A 19,987-nucleotide genomic window follows, 5' to 3' on the forward strand; every position below is an offset into this window, starting at 1 on the left:
CCACTGCATGGGAAGCTGCCAGTAGCATCAGGACACAATTCCAGGTGTGTTTTGAAGGTACATTTCATGACTTAAAGAAAGCAGGGGAAGGAAAGGGATGAGAGGGGAATACCAACATATGCAAAAAACGTGAGGAAAACAAATTAAGGTTTTAGCCTGTTTTGTCAGCAAGAAAATAACGTGCAGATGTCAGAGGGGTCATTTCAAATGACCAGGACAGCAGAGAGGAGACCAGAGATGGATAGGTAGGGAAGAGGCAGATAGAAATTGAAAATTGTTACTTCCCAATCTCAGTTTATGGTTGCTCATACTGGCCAAGAAATTACTGTGGGAGACATGATGTACTTTTATCTTAATAAATTGCACATCATATCACCATGAAATTATCTGGGGAAAAAAAAAAAAACTATATATATGTGTGATGAAAAAAATTTCAAGCATTTTTCAATGTATGCATGTTTTCTGATTTTGCTTTGTAGGCAGTATGTAATTGCCTGAAGGGATATTCTGGAGATGGCAAAACATGCACATATATCAGTCTGTGTTCACAAGTGAGTATCCATTTAAGGAGACAATTTAAGGTCTTATTATAATCATTATACTTTGGAGGGTTGTACGCATTCTAAACTAAGTTAGGTGTGCTAAGAATCAATTTACATTAACTTGGCTAATCTAAAATGTTCTTGGTTCAGTACATGCTTTCCTGTTGTCACTATGAGAGAAACTAAATATGCAGGAAGGGCTTTTCCTCGACCACAGCCTGAACAGAACACAAGTGAGGGCCTGGACTCATCATTGAGTCTTAAATAACCCACTTCAAATCCAAGCCAGAGAAACAGGCCCTGGTCTGTAGTGGTAAAACCTAAGTCAGCAAATTATTTGTCATACAGAGTTCCTATAAAAAGCCAACAAAACCATTTCCTTCCACAACACCCAACCCAGGATATCTAGCGGCATTGCCCATTCTGTCCCTCACTTGTCACTGAAGGCTGAGAATTAGCTACATTTGTTTTGCACAGGCTGGCTCACACTGCAAGCCACATATTGGCAATCAGTGTGGTTCTCTGCACCAGCTGCACTACTCTGCCTCTTGGCAAGCTGCAGCAGGGACATATCCACTTTCCCGTGTACATTAATCCTCTGTGCTCTGAGCACAGTAGCAATAATTCTCACCCTCCCAGCCTGGCCTGTCAACTGGTTTTCTCTAACCTTGAAAGGTTGCAGAGATGAAAGAGCAAGGGCAAAAACAGAAGCTGGAGTAAGGGGAATTTAAAGTTATGAGCCACTGCTCCCTATGGTTTTGTATTCTTTTCCTTTTTCTTATGCTGTGTTCTGGCAGCTCTGCTTCCACTTGACTAATTATGCCAGGCTAATTATATACTAAAAAGTAAAGATCGTCTTGAGAAGCACCAGAGGCTAACCTGGCTCCACGATGACCAAACCTCTGTGCAGAAAAGTTTCACAGATAGCTGAAGTTGCCAACAGCGTGCCTAAGCCAAGCCAAATCCATAGCAAATCCAGCCAAACCCACTGCTTACAGCCCGGCGTCTCTCTGACCTGTCAAGTCAGACCCCACTGGCAGAGCCCCACTCCAGAGACCCCACTGCTCCCTCTCATGGCCCATGGGAAAGGATCTCTGAGATGATCAGCAACAAAAAGGACACCATGGAATAAGTACAAAATGGGAAAACAAGAGAGCTTCTCAGTTTTTCCCAATTCGCTCTCAAGCCCAGGACAGAAATTTATTTGCAAGCTGAGGTGCTAACAGGGGAGCACCTACTAATGCCGGAGCAGAGCTCTGAGCTCCAACATGCTGCTCCTGAGTGAGGAACATCTCGGCTTAGCACAGGGAACTTTCTGGAGGCAGGCAGATGGGTGAGATGCATCCACTGCTCCAAGCCCAAATTTGCTCTGGCAGTGGACTCAGATGCAGACAGGAGACGTCTTAGAGACAAGAACAAGGCAAGTCCCTGTTCCAGCTGACCTGGGCCATCAGACAGACAAGAAACAATAGTTCTGTGCTGATGCTCCTCCATAAATTCAGGCTCCTGGCACCATCACAGTGATTTACAGTATGTAAATAGTTCCCTTTAGAGTAAGTCAGTGCTGCATTGGCAGAGAAGCTGAGAGTCATCCCTAAGGTGCAGAGTGAGACTTGCATGCAAATATTTTGCATCCTTACAGCATCATGAACTAAGCATATGAGGAGGGAATCAAAACTACATCCTCTGCATAAAAGGAGACTTGTTTTTTTACAAGCCCTACATGCTCTTTAGTGTTTGCAAGAAAATCTATGCCATCAGATGTTCCAGAAAGATGTTGTTTCAAGAAGATCTTGTGATTAAGCCTTTTTAAATTATACATATGGGAGGGAAAAAAATGGTGAATTGGAATTGTTTTATACACCTGGCAATGAAGGAATTATATATTTTACACTTTGTTCTTACAAGAATAATGGAGGCTGCAGTGAATTTGCCATTTGTAATGACACTGAGCTGACAGAGAGGACCTGCACTTGCAAACCTAACTACATTGGGGATGGATTTAAGTGCCGAGGCAACATCTTCCAGGTAAAGTGCTGCACATTTGCTGTCTCCTGTTTTTCTTCACACAGTTACTTAACACAATGGTTGAAATGCGCCATTTTTTTCTTGGACAAATTTGTACCCCAGAATTTGAAATTATCCCAATCCAAGAAACCGAGAATAGGAACAGGATGCTGCAAGATAACCTTAACTGCCAAAACAAACAAACCTTAGTGGACAATCATTATGACTGCAGAACTAGGGAGTTTTAGGTTTCAAAGAAGCCTGCTGTTTGAGAGTAAGGTAAGAACAGAACAGAAGCAGTACAGATATGCAGCACTTACTCCAAACCAGAAGTTGCCTTGCTTTTCTGAGAGGTGCATTTACAGCAGTGTTACAGAGTCTTGTTCTTAATTGCAGGAACTTCTCAGGAACTCAAACACATCGAGGTTTTATTTCCACTTAGAGGTAAGAAAAGGTTGAGTGGTTGTGGTTTGTTGGGGTTTTCTTGGGAGTGGGGTTCTCCTCCCTTTTTTTTTTCTCCAAGGGTGTATACAGGAGAGAAGCAGGCAAGAATCTGGTGTGTACCAACATCCTTCAATGTAATTGGGACTGGGTTTGGATTACCAGTCACTAATGCTCTAATTTAAACTATTAACTGTCACTAAAACAGTATTAATGATCTAGAGTATTAATGATAAAGACCAAGGTCCCAGGGAAATGTAAGGCCTCCAGACGGGGCATAAAACTGAAGCTCTCACCCATTCACAGTCTGAGATCTGCCAGCATATCCCTCATGAAGTCTGAAACAAGAACATACCACTCATTTACTACCCCTTCTGCATCTCCAAATGGCAAACTTTTCAGTTGCCTCCCTGAAACATCACAGGGCGCTCTGTGTCCATGCAGCCAACTCTCACTGATTTTTGAAGACTGGCAACAGCAATTCTCTGTTTACCAGAAGCCTCAGGGCAGCACAGACCAGCACACTGGTCTGCTAGCCCAAAGACTCATATTTTAGTTTCATAGTCTACCATAGTAGACAGCTGGCTTCCTCTTGCTTTAAGAGAGCTCTCAATTTAGCTTGTCAGTGATCATTGCGAAGTACCTGCAATAGCCCAAGTCCATTAGTACTCCTAATCTAATTCCCTTGTCTTCCATTTGTTATTGCAGAGGAGATAGAGATGTGGCGACAAGTCAAAAAACCAAAATCTTCCATTTAATACATGTGAGCAGAGGTGACAGATGAGGCCAGGAGTCAAAGCCCACATGAGGACTTTCTCTCACCCTTGCGTTGCAGGGAAGAGGACTCAACATGTGGCAGCAATGGGGCTGCAAGCACCACCTCCCCCTCCACAGGGCAGTGCCTGTGTGGCATCACAAACACTAACTCATTGCTACTTTATCCTCTTAAACTTGGCAGGCCTTGTCTATGAGAGATATCGCAGGCCCCGGCCCTTTCACCCTGTTTGTCCCTCGCACAGACATCCTGAACAGCGACCCACGAGTGAGTAGAAGGGGAGGGGATTGTGGGTGAGCTGGCCATGAGCTTTCTGCTTCAGATGCCTCTCTCAGCTGCTTCTCAACTCCTCCACTTCCCACTGCAGGTCAATGATTGGGTTGCCAAAGGAGTGATGGCTCAAGTGCTCCGGTACCACATGGTGGGTTGTGCCAGTCTGTTGTACAAGGACCTGACAGCAATCACCAACATCACCTCTCTCCATGGTGACCTGATACACATCAGCTACTCCCAGGTAACCCAACATGGAGAGACAGGGAGCAGAACACTAAGCCAGTCCACTCTCATTCACCTTTTATAAAAACTTCAGTGGTTCCCTTTCCTCCTCTGATGCACAAAAATAAATAAAAGGGTTTCAAATGAGATTGCCTGTTCACCTGAAAGGTTCAGCACTTACTCGGTATGCCAAGAGTGGAGTTGTATAACCCTTGCTTTGACACAAGCTATTTTATCCTCAAACTCTGGCTTTGTGAGTATGAGGAAAGTTAAAAGCAAAGGACAATTTATTAAAGATGAAAGTACTGTTTGCTGCAAAGAAAAGGTGGTCTGGGCCCATTATATCAAAGCAATTCAGCGTCAGCCTCACTTTCCCATAATGCTTCACAAAAAAAAGTTTTTGTTGCCTTTCCAGAACACACTGGTTTTGAACAACAAAGCTGAAGTTATACTCAGTGATGCTGTTGGCACAAATGGTGTGATCCATGTCATAAACCAAATTCTGGTCCCATCACATATGCAGGATTTCCCTCTCAAGAAGGTATGTGCAGCTTATCACTATTCCCAACCCAGGGGCTTTTCCAGAGTTACTGTCAGATATATAAATCATACAAGTCAACAAGAAGAAAAAGTGACACTTAAAAGACCTTATACAAACATTGTCTACAGTGCTGAATAAATTCAATATTACTTTTCAAATTCACCAGAATTACAGCTAAAGTAAGGACAGTGTAAGAGGATTTCTGCAGAGGGCTTTTACAGCAGCTTTGATTTTATAACAAAAAGTGACTTAAAGGGAAAAGCAAGCCCTTCTCTGCTTTTTTAATACCCAAATAATGTATTTCTTAGGTAAATTACTCGCTTTTCTTTCTTTGTAGGAAAGTCTTAAAATGGTTGCAGCCAAACATGGGTACATTCTGTTCAACACTTTGCTAGAGGTAAGGACACAAGAGACAGCAGCCACTGGGAAAAGGTTGCAAACAATTTTTTTTAAGACAAAAGTGCACACACACAGCACATGGCACCACTGGCAGGATGTTGTTCAGGAGAACCAAAGGGCTCACAATAGAGTACACAGCAACCCTGGTCACCACCAGCGACACTCCCACAGAGGTGGGGGGATGTCAAGCAGACCCACAGCCACCTTTCCCTTCTCCACTCAGCTCTGTCCTACTGTATCTCAAGCTCAACTCACGTAGCTGGTTTTAAAGTCAAGGTTCTTGCAGGCTTTGACCAGGCAGCCCACAGGGCATTACACTCCAGTTATACCAGACATTCACTCCACAGGGTCAGCATCCCTTTGGGCAGAGGATTAATCTTCCACCCCAATAACCCCTTCTGTGTTGCAGAAGAACAACCTGCTTGGATTGATCAACGATCCCATTCACAAACCCGTCACGCTCTTCTGGCCTACAGACACAGCCATCCGTGGGCTGCCACAGGAGCAGCAGGACTTCCTCTTCAAGAAGTCCAACACTGACAAACTGGTGCAGTACCTCAAATTCCACATTGTCCGTGACGCTGCGGTAAGCCCTTGCTTTTTGGGAGCGTTGCCAGAGCCAAAATATGCAAGCCCAGATATATATCTCCCCTTTTCCTTCCCAGGTGTTGGCCTACCAGCTCCCCAGCTCCACCTCACTGAAGACCCTGCAGGGCTCCAACCTCAGTGTGAGCTGTGGGGATAACGGGGAGATTGTAAGTGTTCACTCTACTGGCACACTTATCTCCCTCACCCCTGCTGCAGGATCCACTCCTGCAGACCACACCATGCCTTTGCACGGCCCCCAGGCAGGGTTAGGGGCACCAAAATTCATTGGTCATTCCCCAGTACACGACAAGAGCCACACCAACAGATTCTAGATGGTTTGCAGGACAGTTTGGAGCTGTCATTTGCTCTGTTGTAAAACGCTACTCATTCAAAACAGCTCTCAGTTAACTTGAAAGTGAAATAGCAGCACACTTTAACTTCTACACTAAAATACCAGTGCAAAACCACCAAGATCAGCCTGGTTTGGAACCCCAAGAATGCAGCACCTGCATGCAAACTCTCGCTTGTAAGCGCTTACAAGCTAAGATTGCAGGCACACACATAGCCTGTTAAACCAGAGCAATGTCACATTTTTCTTTGCAAATGTATCAGATCATACCTGGCAAGCACCTAAGTCTAAGTATGCAAAAGGTTAACCTGGGGACATAGACTGGCATACTCTGTCCTCTTCAGAAGATAAAAACATCATAGAACTATAGGATGGTTTGGGTTAGAAGGAACCTTGAAGATCATCCAATTCTACCTGTCCTGTTATGGGCAGGGACACCTTACAGTAGACCAGGTTGCTTAAAATCCCATTCAACCTGGCTTTGAACACTTCCAGGGATGGGACATCCACAGGTCTCTGGGCAACTTGCTCCAGTGTCTCACCAACCCCACAGTAAATAATTTCTTCCCAATATCCAATCTAAACCCACCTTCTTTCAGTTTAAAGCCATTACTCCTTGTCTTATCATTACATGCCCTTGTTAAAAATCCTTCTTCAACTCTCACATATCCCCACTTAGGGACTGGAAGGTGCTCTAGGGTCTCCCTGAAGCCTCCTCTTCTCCCAGCTGAACAGCCCCAGCTCTCTCAGCCTGTCTTCATAGCAGATGTGCTCCTCTGAGTATCCTCATGGCCCTTCTCTGGACTTGCTCCAACACATTCACATCTTTCCTCTGTTGGAACCTCAGAGCTGGACACAGTCCTTCAGACACAGATCTGCCCATTATAGCAGGTTACATATGCCCAGGTTGTAGCATTCAGCTATAGGAAGAGAGGCCCCAAAATTTGGTTTGAGCCCCTATAGCTATCAATTTTGCTTACAGGATAGTTTGACACACCACCTTGTCCCAAGAGCATTCCTACAGAGAGCAGGAACCCAAGCAGGAGCGGGTCATGACTCCCCATGTCCCCCTCTCCCCATGCCATCTCCCAGGGCGCCCTGTTCCTGAACGATGGACAGTGCAAGGTGGTGCAGCGGCAGCTGGAGTTCGACGGGGGCATCGCCTACGGGATCAACTGCCTGCTGATGGAGCCCAGCCTGGGGGGACGCTGCGACAGCTTCCTCACCGTGGAGTTCATGGTCAGTGCCCATTTCGGGTCCCTCACCCTGACAACAACACAGCCCAAGGGCCAACGTCCACCTTCACCGGGCCAGCACTCCCTGCAGCTCTGGTGCTCCTGCCAGTAAGCCCCAGTGCTGCAGGGTGGCTGCATCTGCTGCACTGCCTAGAGAGAGATTAAGTAGTGCAGCACAACGCCTGAGAGGTGCACAGCAGAAACCCTGTATCCACATGAAGCAGCACACAGAACAAGTGGTTTCAGTTAAGACCATAAAAAAAAAAAAAAAAGCACCTTCCACATGCAAGCAAAAATCTGAGCAAGGACAAATCTTTCTGCTGTGTCTTTAAATTAGTGGAAGTTCAAACTATGGATTTGTCTGTAGAGATGGCATTTACAAAGTTCCCTATTACAGCAGGGAAGAACAGCAGCACAGGGTATGAAGGACACAAGATAGAGAACTGCCTACTCTGTCTCAGTCTCTGGCATTTCTTGTTTTTAACACACTTGAACAGGCACTGTTAGCGTGGAGGAAGTCTCCTCTGGGAACTTTGATGGGTCCCACAAATGGGACATTTTGAAAGACATCTTGAAGTGGTTTCAAGACCAAGTTTACTTCTGTTTAATTTGAATGTATGAAAAAATTACCTAGAAGTACAGTAATTTTCAGGTATTCAGTGTTTAAAAAAAGGTTATCGGAACATATATTTCAATCATAAAACCAATAATTGTGTATATCCCACCTGCTCAAGTTGCCTCTTGTTTATGATTTCATTAAATGAAATTAAATAGATATAATTTCCTCGGATCTGGTCAGTACTTCCTGAGAAGTAAACATTTTTCTATCCTCCAAGTTAGACATCCAGATCTGATACAGATCATGTCAATACTTGTTTGAAGAACATTCATCATCTCTTCCCTGTTTCTTTAAATCCAGAGCAGTTTCTTCTTCCAGAACTTATATTCTGGTATCAAAACTATTTTCTTGCATTTTTGTGGCACTAAATTATTACAACTATTTTGTTGTCACTCTCCTCTATCGTTTCTCCAGAATTTTCTATTAATTTTTTAAGTGCAATAAGCTTTACCTTTTCTCTGCTCATATTTTCTGCTCTCATAAAACAGACTTTTTGTCCAAGCCAAGTGGCCTTTTGTAGCCATTATTTTAATATGCTTTTTTTTCCCTTTTCCAGGGGCATTGTGCTAGCTGTTTCAGTAACACTAAATGCCCTCCAGGGACAAAACCAAAGGTAATACATTCAATTCTCACTTGTAAGCAGTCTAACCTGCTCTTCTCTGCATTTCACAACAGCAAACCAGAAAAAGCTTCTTAGAATAAATAAAAAGAGAACCTTCGAGAATGCTACCACACAATTAAGTGGAAAAGCTGTCCCTGGGCAAACATCCAGGTGCTGGTGGTGGGGAATGCTTGTTGGTCTCACACAGCATCCACTGTAAAAGTGCTTCAGCTGACTCCAGAACAGCCCCTGCACTTTCATTAACAGTGTTTAGCATGTCAAGAATCAGAGAAGGTGGGGGTCTCATACCCACACTCTCCACACATCACATTTTGAGTCAATGAACATCAGAAATTATAATTTAAAGAGGAAAAAAACCAAACCTCCACACAGCACTCCTTTCCCTGTGTTTTCCCCCCTCCTCTCTCTGCACTGGCACACGTGACACGCAGGAAGGAATCCACTGGTGCACCTACGAGTCCTATGGGCTGCGGAGGGATGGTTGCCGTAGGAACTGCTCCATGGTCATCCACATAGCCAAGTGCTGCAAGGGCTACTTCGGGCCAGACTGCCAAGGTAGGATTCCCACCCACATGGCCAGCCTGTGTCCCTCCCCTTCCCCCTCCCCAGTACAGCTGTGTAGCTCCCAGCAGACAAAACTGGGAGAATTGGGATAAGGGGCATGAGGAGAGACCAGCTGCAAGATGAAAGAACTTGGTTGCAAGAGCTGAAGAACACAAAGTGTTAACTGCCTTTTCAATTCAAATTATCTCCTTTTCACATTTAGAGCAAGTTTTAAACTCCATAGTAGCAGGTGAATGCTATAGAGAGTGAATGCTGTCCTGCTGAGCAAGTCACCAGCTGAAAGTCCTTTAAACACAAACAGGCTCAGGTTCACTCAGCAACACCAGAACACACCTGAGAACCAGTGCATGATTGCTCAGCCACAGACAAGTGCACTCATCAGCAGAGTAAGCTCAGAAATTGTAGTTCTGAGGAGCTGGAGATGGTTTGGGAGGCTCCATCTCAGCAATTTGTTAGCAGACGCTTCCAAAGTGTGCTCATTCACCTGCCAGCCCTGTAGGGGAACAGTACCAGGATCCCACCAGGGCACACAGGGTCACAATCCAGGTCAGCATCTCTGCTGGCAGATAGGTCCAGCCACACATAGCCCTGCCAGCTTGCTCCGTCCCAGTTTCACAGAGACACATGCAGATCCCATGCAATTTTGGCCATCTCAGCCTGAGCCACCCTTTGGGGTTGTCCTGACAGCACACAGACCCAAAGAGATGCACAAAAAAAGTCTTGATTTAGGCAGTGCCATTCACAGATGGGTCTGAATGAGCAAGCAGCCAGATAACAGCACCCACAAGTCAGGGCTGGAAGGATCCTCAATGCCTTTCTGATAGGAGCTGTGAAAGCACATCAAGGAATTTAGAGCATGAGGCTCACAGTAGCCATAAGCGTCACAGCCACTTCTGCACGCCTCAACAGAGATGCAGTTACAGGCACTCCCTGCTCAATGATTTTTACAGACCAGTAGGTAACCAACAGCAACAATGAATAAACATGCACCTGACCTAAAGAGCCACTTCTCTTTTTGAACCTTTCAGCTTGCCCAGGGGGCCCAGAGACCCCATGCAACGGCCACGGCTCCTGTGACGACGGGTACACGGGGACAGGAGAGTGCCACTGCAACAGCGGCTTCAACGGGACGGCGTGTGAGCTGTGCTTGCCAGGCAGATACAGCTTCACCTGCAGGCGTACGTTTGAGCTCCCTCTCCAGATCCATGCCCACGTCAAGCCTAAACTAGTCTGTCAGCAAGGAGTTTCTCAGTGAGCCAAGGAATGGTTCCCTCTTAACACAAACATTTTTCCTTGGTGCCTCCTCACACCAGGGGATGGCACAAGGTCTCAAGGCCAGGAGTGCAGAGGCTACGTGGCTGTGTCTGCACAGGACCTCCTACTCTTAACATGGTACATAAGTAATAGAATAGAAGCAGAGCCTCCAGCAACAAGTGGTTTTAGGTGCAGCACAGCTTTCTCCTCCATCCCCACAAAGCTTAAGAGTATTTTAGCAACGTGGTTCCTCAAGGAATGCAGGAGGCCAAGGCCATGCACTACTTCTGCAGAGAAGGAAAAGGACACCAAGATGAGGGCAGTTTGTGAAGAGGGACAGCCAAGCAACTGCTCACAAAAATCCACCTCTCTGTGGTTTTAAATGTGAACTAGGTGGGAGCAGGATCAGTATCTCCCTTTAAACTTAAATTCTTTCCTGACATAAAGCCTTCAGATAAGAAGCTACAACATTAATGCTTCCATCCTAACCCTGTGTACCTGTACTGCTCCTGAGGCACATGGGATGGGGGGGTATAGGCAAGACAACAGGCTTGGACACAGATATTCAGGATTATGCTTACCTACAATTCACCCACTTTATAGCACACCATAGCATAAAATGTATGAGCCATGAGCTTGAAACCAGATTATGAAATTTAAGAGAAAAACATTTTATAGCCCCTTCTTTTTGATATAGATTTAAGTCAGCCAAAAATTAAAGAAGCAGGTAAAATTTTAAAAAGCCAGCAAGTGAAGCTAATCAGCAGGACAGGTATTCAAAAAATCAGTTCCACCAATCCCACATAATTTTCTTCTTTAAACTACAATACTTCAGGAAGAAGGATAAGGCCATAAAGGATTCTACAGCATTAAATTATAAAATAGAGAGCCATGAATAATTTTTTAAGAAGGATTTAGCACATAAGTTATTGCAAGGCCCAAAGAGGAGGGGGAAAAAACATCACCTATAGATTAAACCACACCTCAGGTTGGAGGGCAGAAGGAGCAAAGCCTCATCTATAAAAGGAACTGAAGGAATCCAAAAGTTTTTAGTCATAAAAGTATCTGAAACCTAAAAAAAAAATATAGGTAACTTGTCTACATTTTACAGAAAAGCTCACTAACCTCATATGTGGCTTCTTTGCTCAACTGGACCTTCTCCCACACAGCAACCAAGCACTCTCCCTCCACACTCTTGTTTTTCTCGGTCCTCCCCACAATTAGCAGCTGTTGCTCATTAGGAGTGATTTGTCTGGTGTTGTGGTGCATGGGGTCTTCAGCTCAGCCATTAACTCTTTCCTGCCACAGTCCTTTGTGGAGTTTGCTACTCCACTGCAATGTGCAGATCAATACTCATTTTCATTGTCAGAGGCACATTGAACTAATGCCAGTCATAAAATCATAGGACTACAGGATAATTCAGATTGGAAGGGGTTTCAGAAGGTCTCTAGTCCAACTCCCTTCTCAAAACAGGGTCACTTCTGAGCTCATGTTGTTCAGGATTTATCCTGTCAGGACTTGCAAACCCCCAAGGATGAAGATTGCTCAACAACTCTGGAAAGTCTGGTCCTCTGCTTGACTGGCCTCATGGTGAAATACCATGAAGTTAGGCTCAGATAAATTATTGCTGGATAATACTGTATCTAAACTGACATGATGGTGTTTCTCTAGAGCAAGATTTTCCCCTTTGCCACTCTGCAAGTGATTTCTGTGCTTCTTTTCCAGCTTGTGAATGCAAGAACAACGGGCAGTGTGACGAAGGATACTCAGGGACAGGACGATGTTTCTGTGAAACAGGATGGACTGGCCGGCTGTGTGAAACCAAGCTAGGTCTCTGCCTGCTCTCACCAGACTCTGTCCATGGATCCATGGGTTGAAAGTACTTGCAGTTCATCAGAAGGTTCCCATAGATAAGAGAGAAAGGGTTAATAATATTAGGAGCCATCTAAGAACACTTAGGGACTCTGCTCTGGACTGAGGACAAATCCCTTCAGCCCACTGTCTCCTCTTTTGTGATATGGCAATAGGAGTTCCCACCTCCCCTATGGAGGGGCTTTGGGCTGTGGTAGTCAAAAACTAAATGTCTTAGAAGTTTCCCAGTTAACCAGACTGGTATGAAGGGTTCTCCTTGTGCATGGTGGTACAAGAGCTCTTTCATTCCAGCTGTCCTGCATTCCCTGCAGCTCTGCCGCCAACGTGCTCCCCGAGCTGCTCGGCCCACGCCGTCTGCACGGAGAACAACACGTGCCAGTGCAAGCCCTTGTACAACGGGGATGGGATCACATGCACAGGTGAGCTGCCACCCCCTGCTCACAGCGAGAAGGCAGCTTCTTCCCTCCTCCACATGCACGTGAACACAGTTACTGCCCACTGTGACATGTTGCCTGTCCAACCTAAAAACTTCCACTGTGCAGCAAGTGAAACAAAGTTAGGATATAGAGAGTTCAGCTTTTTCTAAATCAGAAGGCTGCCTTCTCCAGACTTTACCAAGCAGGACCATGGGCAGCAAGTGCCCTTCAGTCAAGGTTTGAACACAGCAGGGTTTTAAGCTGGGTTTCCCTCAGAGGATTTACACTGGGACTTGATGATATCAAAGGGTTTTTCCAACAAAAATGATTCTATGATTTATTTTTATGACTGTAGGCAAGGCAGTTCCCTGGTAACACTGCTACAGAAAGAGTTGTTCTTTCTCAGCCAGGTGTCTTACATCTTCCAAACCTGGCCAGAAGTCTGAGGGTTGGTACCATGTCTCCTAAATCAAGAACATCCTGACAAGGCCTTCAGAGGCCTAAGAGATAGACTTACAGAAATTCAGTAATGCCTCAGGAAACGAAAACAGCTTTTTTTTTCTTAAACAAGTATTCTAGTAGTTTTAGTGTGAAAGGACTGGTGATGGTTTGTCTTTATGAAGAACATCCTCTTTAAAAGCAGACTTTACTCACTTATTTCCTTTCTTCCCCTGCAGCTGCAGAACTGTGCAAACAGAACAATGGTGGGTGCCACAAGGCGGCTGAATGCACACAGCACGGGGTGAAAGTCTTCTGTAGCTGCCAGAAGGGATACAAGGGAGATGGGTTTACTTGCCTTCCAATAAATCCTTGTGCTGATGGGTTCAACGGAGGCTGCCACGAGCATGCCATTTGCATTGTCATAGGCCCTGTAAGTTGAATGGTTTCAATCCCCAGAAGGGAAGTCTGACACATTTCTCCCTGGTGCCAGCAGAAGTCTCCTCTGGCTGGATGGCACTCTGCACCTGTCTAAATCCCTGTTTTCCAAAACAACTTTTACTTAGCTCCAACCTACTTTCCACATCAGCTTGGTATGCTTTCAGCTGAAGGGTGAGAAGCAATCTGACATCTTTGCTCTGGGGAATGGGATAACACAGAAGATGACATGTTTTGCATACATAGTCTTTCTGTCCCACTCTTAGCTCTCCCTAACTGGATATCCTTATTTGCTGTAGGAATTTGTTAGATCAAAATTAAATACGTTTTGGAAGCTAAACAAAGTGACAGCTGGGAGAATAGTGTCACTTGTTCGTTGCTTGAACTCAGCTTAAAAGCTCCACAGCCACATGATACAAATTCCATGACCCACATAGTCGGTGTGGTTAGGGAAAACTTGTGCAGGTGACTTGATCCGGCATTTGTCCTGGTGCTTCCAGGATCACTTCTCCATTCCACTGGTGTCTTGCCTGAGCTGCCTTCCAGGAGTGATCTAGAAAAGTCTTGCTGATAATCCATTCCAGCTGTCAACCCTCGCAGTCCCTGGATGTCACCAATTCCTGCTTGGTTTATAGCTCTCATTTATTACTATCAGTGGGCCATTAAATTCCATTCTTGCTTCCATGCCCAGCCATTTAAATATCATTTTGATATGTTTGCCATCCGTTTTTGTGAATTATGTGTCATATAACCCTCCAATGCACGTTACTAACTTTGTGGATGAAATTATGCTTTGGTTTTAATTCAGCAAAGCACCCGAGTACGTGTGTAAATGTTTGGCTTAGTTGTTAGTAGCAACTTTTCTGTTTGTTCATTCCTGAAAAATCAAATGACATTTTCCCAACAGTTCAGAATGTTGCCTGAAACACCAGTTTTAGGTCAGCTAAATGCTTGTCTTGGCCTTTTTCCTTCTCTCTCTGAGCAGGACAGACGTAAGTGCGAGTGCAAAAGCAACTACATTGGTGATGGGCTGAACTGCTCCGTGATGCAGCTGCCCCTTGACCGCTGCCTGCAGGACAACGGGCAGTGCCACCCCGACGCTGACTGTGCTGATCTGCACTTCCAAGGTGAGGAGGGCACACCTTGCACACCACCAGCCCTGTGCCCTGAGGCCAGTGGCACTATTAGCTTGCTCAGCCCTCTACCTCTGTCGCTGTGAAACAATGAGATTGCAGTTGGAATGTGTGCTTACATACTTGGCAATACCAGCTCCATGAAGCAACATGTGAGGGCAGGCCAGGTGGGAATATCCCTAAGGAATCAATCTGTTCTAACTACGTTTCACAAAATTCACGGGTATTCGTACGGCACAGCTGGCTCTGCATCCAGGCACAGAAACACCTTCAGGAAGAGCTGGTCCTTCTCTCTCTTGCAGACACCACGGTCGGGGTGTTCCACCTGCGCTCCCCCCTGGGGCAGTACAAAATGACTTACGAGCAGGCCAGGGAGGCCTGTGCCAATGAGTCGGCCACCATCGCCACCTACAACCAGCTGCTCTACGCACAGAAGGTGAGGAGGCCTCTCCAAGGGAGGAGATCCCCAAAGAGCACTGAGTCACAGTGTAAATTGAGAGGGAGGAGCAAGGGGGCTGCTCTGTGCTAATAAGCATAATTTGCCCACCTTTCCTTCACCTATGCTCCCTGGTATGTTTGGCTGGGAGCAGTTTTCAGACTTTTTATTGGTTTCATGCCTGTTCCCACAGCACTAGAACCACTTGACAAGTTCTTGTTTCCAGTGATGATGGGGTGAGAGGTAGAGTCAGACTTTCAGAGTATTTTCCAGGGGATTTTAATTATTACCACTTCTTAAAGAAATGTGCACTTCAGAATTATGCTTAATTTATTTCTTTAAAGTAAGTCTCCAGGAATCTTTTTCTCAAATGCTGTTAAGTTAACAGACCCATTTCCACTTTGCTTTCCTTGAGCACATTACAGGCAACACATTGTTGATGTGAGTAGGGTAAGCATCTCAACTCGGGTTTGCAAAACTTGTTTTAGAAGAGTGGGTCAGACTGACTGTCTCTAGCTCCTTCCAACTATGGAAGGAAGAAAGACACTCACTGTTTAGAGACACCTGTAGCAAAATGTGAAGCTGGACCACAGCCTGTACATCAACCTACTTCTACTGCAGATTCAGACTGCAGCCAAAGCTGCAGGTTCTCTGTGCCCCATAGTCTAAATGTTTCCCTCAAAGCAGCAAAGTCAGCAATGGGGCTGGCTCGAGCACTCCTGGTCACTTACACTCTACTTTGAGTTGGTTTGTCAGCCCTATCCACACCGGCAAAAGGTGGGCTGGCACACCACGGAATTGCGCATCACCTTTGGCTTTCACATCCTCCTCTGATGCTGCCCAACTTTCCGATCAGGGAGGCTTTTCCAGGAAAGGCTTGGTTGGTCCCCTTTGGCACAGAGCTCGGTGCAGGGCAGGCTGCAGGACAGACGGATGGACAGAGCCCATTCAGATCCACAGGAGGGGTGCTGGCAGGGCAGGTGCTGCCTGAGCGCCCCGGGGGCTCTGTTCATTCCATCTGCAGTTCCCCAGCCCCACCACACAGCTTTTCCCCTGAGTTTTTCCCTTCTGGCTGTGCTGACCACAGGCGAGGTACCACCTGTGCTCTGCTGGCTGGCTGGACGCTGAAAGAGTGGGCTACCCCACTGGCTTCTCCTCCCCAAACTGCGGCTCCGGATACGTCGGCATCGTGGACTACGGGAGAAGAGTCAATCTGAGCGAAACCTGGGATGTTTTCTGCTACAGGGAGAAAGGTAAGAGGGTCCTTTGCCACATCTCTCTGTGCAAACGGGGGCAGCAGCCCAGATTTTGGTTCCTTCCATCAGCCACAGGCTGCTAGACAACACTGCAAGAGACTTTGCCTCTTTTTTAACTTTAAAAAAAATCATAACCTGCTGCTTACAAGTTGTTTTTCAGGCACAGAGCCACCTAAACCTTTCTTGGCAAGGGTGTTTGCCCATACAGCTCTCCGTATTTGTACCTTTCAGAGGTGAACTGCACCTGCAAGCCAGGCTATGTGGGAGACGGCATCTCCTGTAGTGGGAACTTGCTGCAAGTGCTGATGTCCTTCCCAACTCTGACAAACTTCCTGTCGGTAGGAACCAAGGATGGGGTGGGAGTGCAGCAAAGCAGGCCCCAAATGCTTTATCCAAGGTTTGCTTTACTAGCCCAGCAAACACAGGCAATAACAACACACCAGTGAAGCAAGGAGGAGTGGTCTAAATCTGCACCCTCAAAATCAGAACTTAGTTACTATTTTTTTAATTACTTGCCCCAGAGAGGTTTCTGGATTCTAAATTCAATTGGAATTAAAAGCCTGGTGCAGCCTTAGCTTTAAGGAGACTCTGCACAACTTCTTAAGCATCACAAGGAGCACGGTGCTTCGGAACTTTATCAAATTGCTGCTGGGAAAAGGCAAAATGTTAAGAGTTCCTTTCTTGTCACTACTCAGAAAGGCACTATATGTATAAGCAGCCTCAAAGACAACAGGGACCCAACTTCTGCAAATCAGCTTAAGATGTGCTCATCAAATCAGCAGCTAGAGCTGGGTTTTGAATATGAAATTCCTTTCTAAAGTCACTCCAGAGCTGCTTTGTGGCTAATAACAGAAAGTTCCTTTGTTGTCGTTCATACGGTCTCATCTTTTCCACTCTCCACACAAGAGTGCACAATTGTTCTTTAGTAAAGCTGGATTTTGTTTCTGCCTAGGACATCATGGCTTACTCCAACACCTCTAGGAAGGGGAGAGAGTTCCTGCAGTACCTCACAGACCTGTCAGTGCACGCCACTCTCTTTGCTCCCAATGATAGTGGATTAAAGGAAAATGAGGTCAGGGGGTTTTCTTTTTTTCCTTCCTTGTTTTATTAACACTTTTTAAACAGCTATTATGAGTTTCTGCATCCCATTAAAATTTAAGCTTAAAAAAATAATCTTAGTATGATGTGACTTCTGTGTAACCCCATATAATTTAAACTGTACTCACAAAAGACATGAATTCATTGTTTCCATTTCCCTTCCATGGTTAGGGGCGCAAGGTTATCGAGTGTTCAAGTCACTACAAAGACTTTTCCATCAGGCATTTTAGTTACCCTGTTATGGAGGAGTCTGCCTCAGATGAAGTCTGCTCCAGCTCATTAGCATTGAGCACAGTTACTTGAAGAAAGCAGCACACAGCTTTGGTATTTCCCACAAATACATTAAAGGCATCCATTCCTAACTGTTCCTATGCTTACTCCTTTTATTCTTTCTTTCCTTCCTTCCATCAAACACTGTCTCAAACAATCCACAAGGGTTCATGTACTGGTTTACATCTTCAAGCTGTTTGGAATACCTCTGAGTCTCATCACATCAGGTCATCCTACAGAGGAGTGAAATCCTTTGTCCTGCTGGAATTAAGGTGCTGCCTGCTGCAGGCAGCCATCAGAGGCCAGCAGGGACAGAAGGTCCCACTGTTCCCATGCAGATTTCCCAATAACCTCTAATGCTGCTGCACTTGCTGCAGCATTAATAGCAGAGGGGGAAAAAAAGGGTCACAGGCACTTAGCCTACTAGTAAATCCAAAGGATTAATGAGATCCATTAACACTCCTTGTATTTTGCCCCTCATTTGCAGACACTTTCTGGGAGAGACATCGAGTATCATCTATCTAATGCCAATATAATGTTTTATGAGGACTTGACCAATGGAAGCACCCTTCTAACTCGTCTAGGGAAAAAACTCCTCATTACAAACTCCAGGGGCCAGGAACATCAAGTCCCCACTGCTGATCAGGTACCTTTGTAATAAATTTCCCATCTTTGTGCCTTTCCGCCTCTCAGGCTATACCCTGTGATTGGGTGGCACACGGATCTGGAGGGCATTTTGATAAGGTTAGAGTGGGCAGCAATGAGACTGAGTTTAGAAGGCTCTTTCCTGTCCAGAGACTGAAGGATAGGAGCTGGCAAACAGCAAATTTACAAGCTTGCAAATGGACAAGCTCAGACCTGCAAAACACAAAGGAAGCTGTTGAAGTGGCTTTCGGGAATGCAAAAATGGGGATATGGGCTTCATTTAACTCTTCTCTCAGCTTGGCAGGATTATGGGGGAGATGGCTGTGGGATGAAGAGATGAGAGCAGCAGCTTATAATTAAAAAAAAGGTGTTGGCATTTGTAAAGTTTCTTGGTAACTTTCTGGGAGAGGCAAGAGACACCAACTCAGCCGTGCTCATGGCAAGCAAACTCCAGCCAGCAAACTCAAGTGGCAAGTGGCTTCCTCCACAGTGAAAGTGGCTGCCTGGCATCAGGAATAACAGCACTTCTAGGCAGAGCTTGGCAATTTCCCAAAGATCACAAAAACCTTTAATTAGAAAAGAAATAAAAAGGACAGAGCAACATGAAGGCAGCACGCAGGTAATGATGATGGCTACTTCATGCGCAGGAGAGCCATGACCAGCCTGGGGCCATCCCCAGCTGATGTCCAGGGAGGCAGCAGTGTAAAACCCCCTGTATTTTTTCTCTCTGGGTGTCAGCAGCTGAGGTGGGGAAATCATCTTAACATCAATTTCAGTACCACAGGGAGAAGGTTCAAAGCTCAGCTCTCATTCCTTCTTTTCCTGGTAGGGTGAGATCCGATATGTGGACAGAAGTGCTATTGTTGAGTGGGATATAATTGCTTCCAACGGGATAATCCACATCATTTCAGAGCCTCTAAAGGCTCCATCAGAACCTGTAAGTACATAGTGATTTAGGTTTTTGGGGTGGTGAGAGGTAACTGTGTCTTATGTCACCCTAAACTCCTTGCTGACATTCATATATTCCCAGTTTCCCTGACATACAAGCAGCTTTCAGCTTAAAAGGTTACTTTCAAAGAGAATTAGAAGTTGAAAACAAGGTACCAGTGATACCAAAATATTTGTCTGAACAATTTCTTCCCACATTTATAAATTTATTTTCTTTATATAACATAATGGAGCTCATGTGTGTAAGAGAGATTTTAAAGTTCCATTTTAGTTCTTCCAAAAAGACCTTTCAAGATTCTAAGGAGCATTGTTTACTCTTGCTTTGGTATTCATTCCAATCCAAAACAACAAGGTTTTTTGAAAACAGATACCTTTTGCCTGCATGAATTCCTGCAAAGCTCCCAGTTATCCAGTTGTCTCCTTGGTCCACAAGGTGTAGTGATGGACTCGGCAGTGCTGGGTGAACAGTTGCACTCGATCATCTACTTCAACATAAACAGTTCTATGATTCTGTCAAAAGGCCGCATTTAAATGTCTCTAGGGAACACCTACCAGGAAACCCAAACACAAGAACAGCTCAGGACTAGAGCATAGCTCAAAGGGACA

The 19,987-nt window shown here is 45.4% G+C and overlaps 1 protein-coding gene across 1 annotated transcript in view; it reads left to right on the forward strand.

The window, feature by feature from the left end:
- STAB2 (stabilin 2) overlaps window positions 1-19,987 on the forward strand; it is a 78,057-nt gene that overhangs the window by 54,421 nt on the left and 3,649 nt on the right. Inside the window, exons 42-64 of the mRNA XM_017737930.1 lie at window positions 480-551; window positions 2,451-2,570; window positions 2,946-2,993; window positions 3,949-4,032; window positions 4,133-4,279; window positions 4,676-4,801; window positions 5,139-5,198; window positions 5,610-5,786; window positions 5,866-5,955; window positions 7,230-7,376; window positions 8,548-8,604; window positions 9,045-9,168; window positions 10,206-10,355; window positions 12,157-12,261; window positions 12,615-12,722; window positions 13,397-13,590; window positions 14,581-14,722; window positions 15,031-15,164; window positions 16,252-16,417; window positions 16,652-16,758; window positions 17,373-17,492; window positions 18,276-18,434; window positions 19,263-19,370. Of these exons, the coding sequence (XP_017593419.1) occupies window positions 480-551; window positions 2,451-2,570; window positions 2,946-2,993; window positions 3,949-4,032; window positions 4,133-4,279; window positions 4,676-4,801; window positions 5,139-5,198; window positions 5,610-5,786; window positions 5,866-5,955; window positions 7,230-7,376; window positions 8,548-8,604; window positions 9,045-9,168; window positions 10,206-10,355; window positions 12,157-12,261; window positions 12,615-12,722; window positions 13,397-13,590; window positions 14,581-14,722; window positions 15,031-15,164; window positions 16,252-16,417; window positions 16,652-16,758; window positions 17,373-17,492; window positions 18,276-18,434; window positions 19,263-19,370 (2,745 nt within the window). The remainder of the gene's footprint in view (window positions 1-479; window positions 552-2,450; window positions 2,571-2,945; window positions 2,994-3,948; window positions 4,033-4,132; window positions 4,280-4,675; window positions 4,802-5,138; window positions 5,199-5,609; window positions 5,787-5,865; window positions 5,956-7,229; window positions 7,377-8,547; window positions 8,605-9,044; window positions 9,169-10,205; window positions 10,356-12,156; window positions 12,262-12,614; window positions 12,723-13,396; window positions 13,591-14,580; window positions 14,723-15,030; window positions 15,165-16,251; window positions 16,418-16,651; window positions 16,759-17,372; window positions 17,493-18,275; window positions 18,435-19,262; window positions 19,371-19,987) is intronic.

This window comes from Corvus brachyrhynchos, unplaced genomic scaffold, assembly GCF_000691975.1.
Source record: "Corvus brachyrhynchos isolate BGI_N302 unplaced genomic scaffold, ASM69197v1 scaffold56, whole genome shotgun sequence".
Lineage (NCBI taxonomy): Eukaryota > Metazoa > Chordata > Aves > Passeriformes > Corvidae > Corvus > Corvus brachyrhynchos.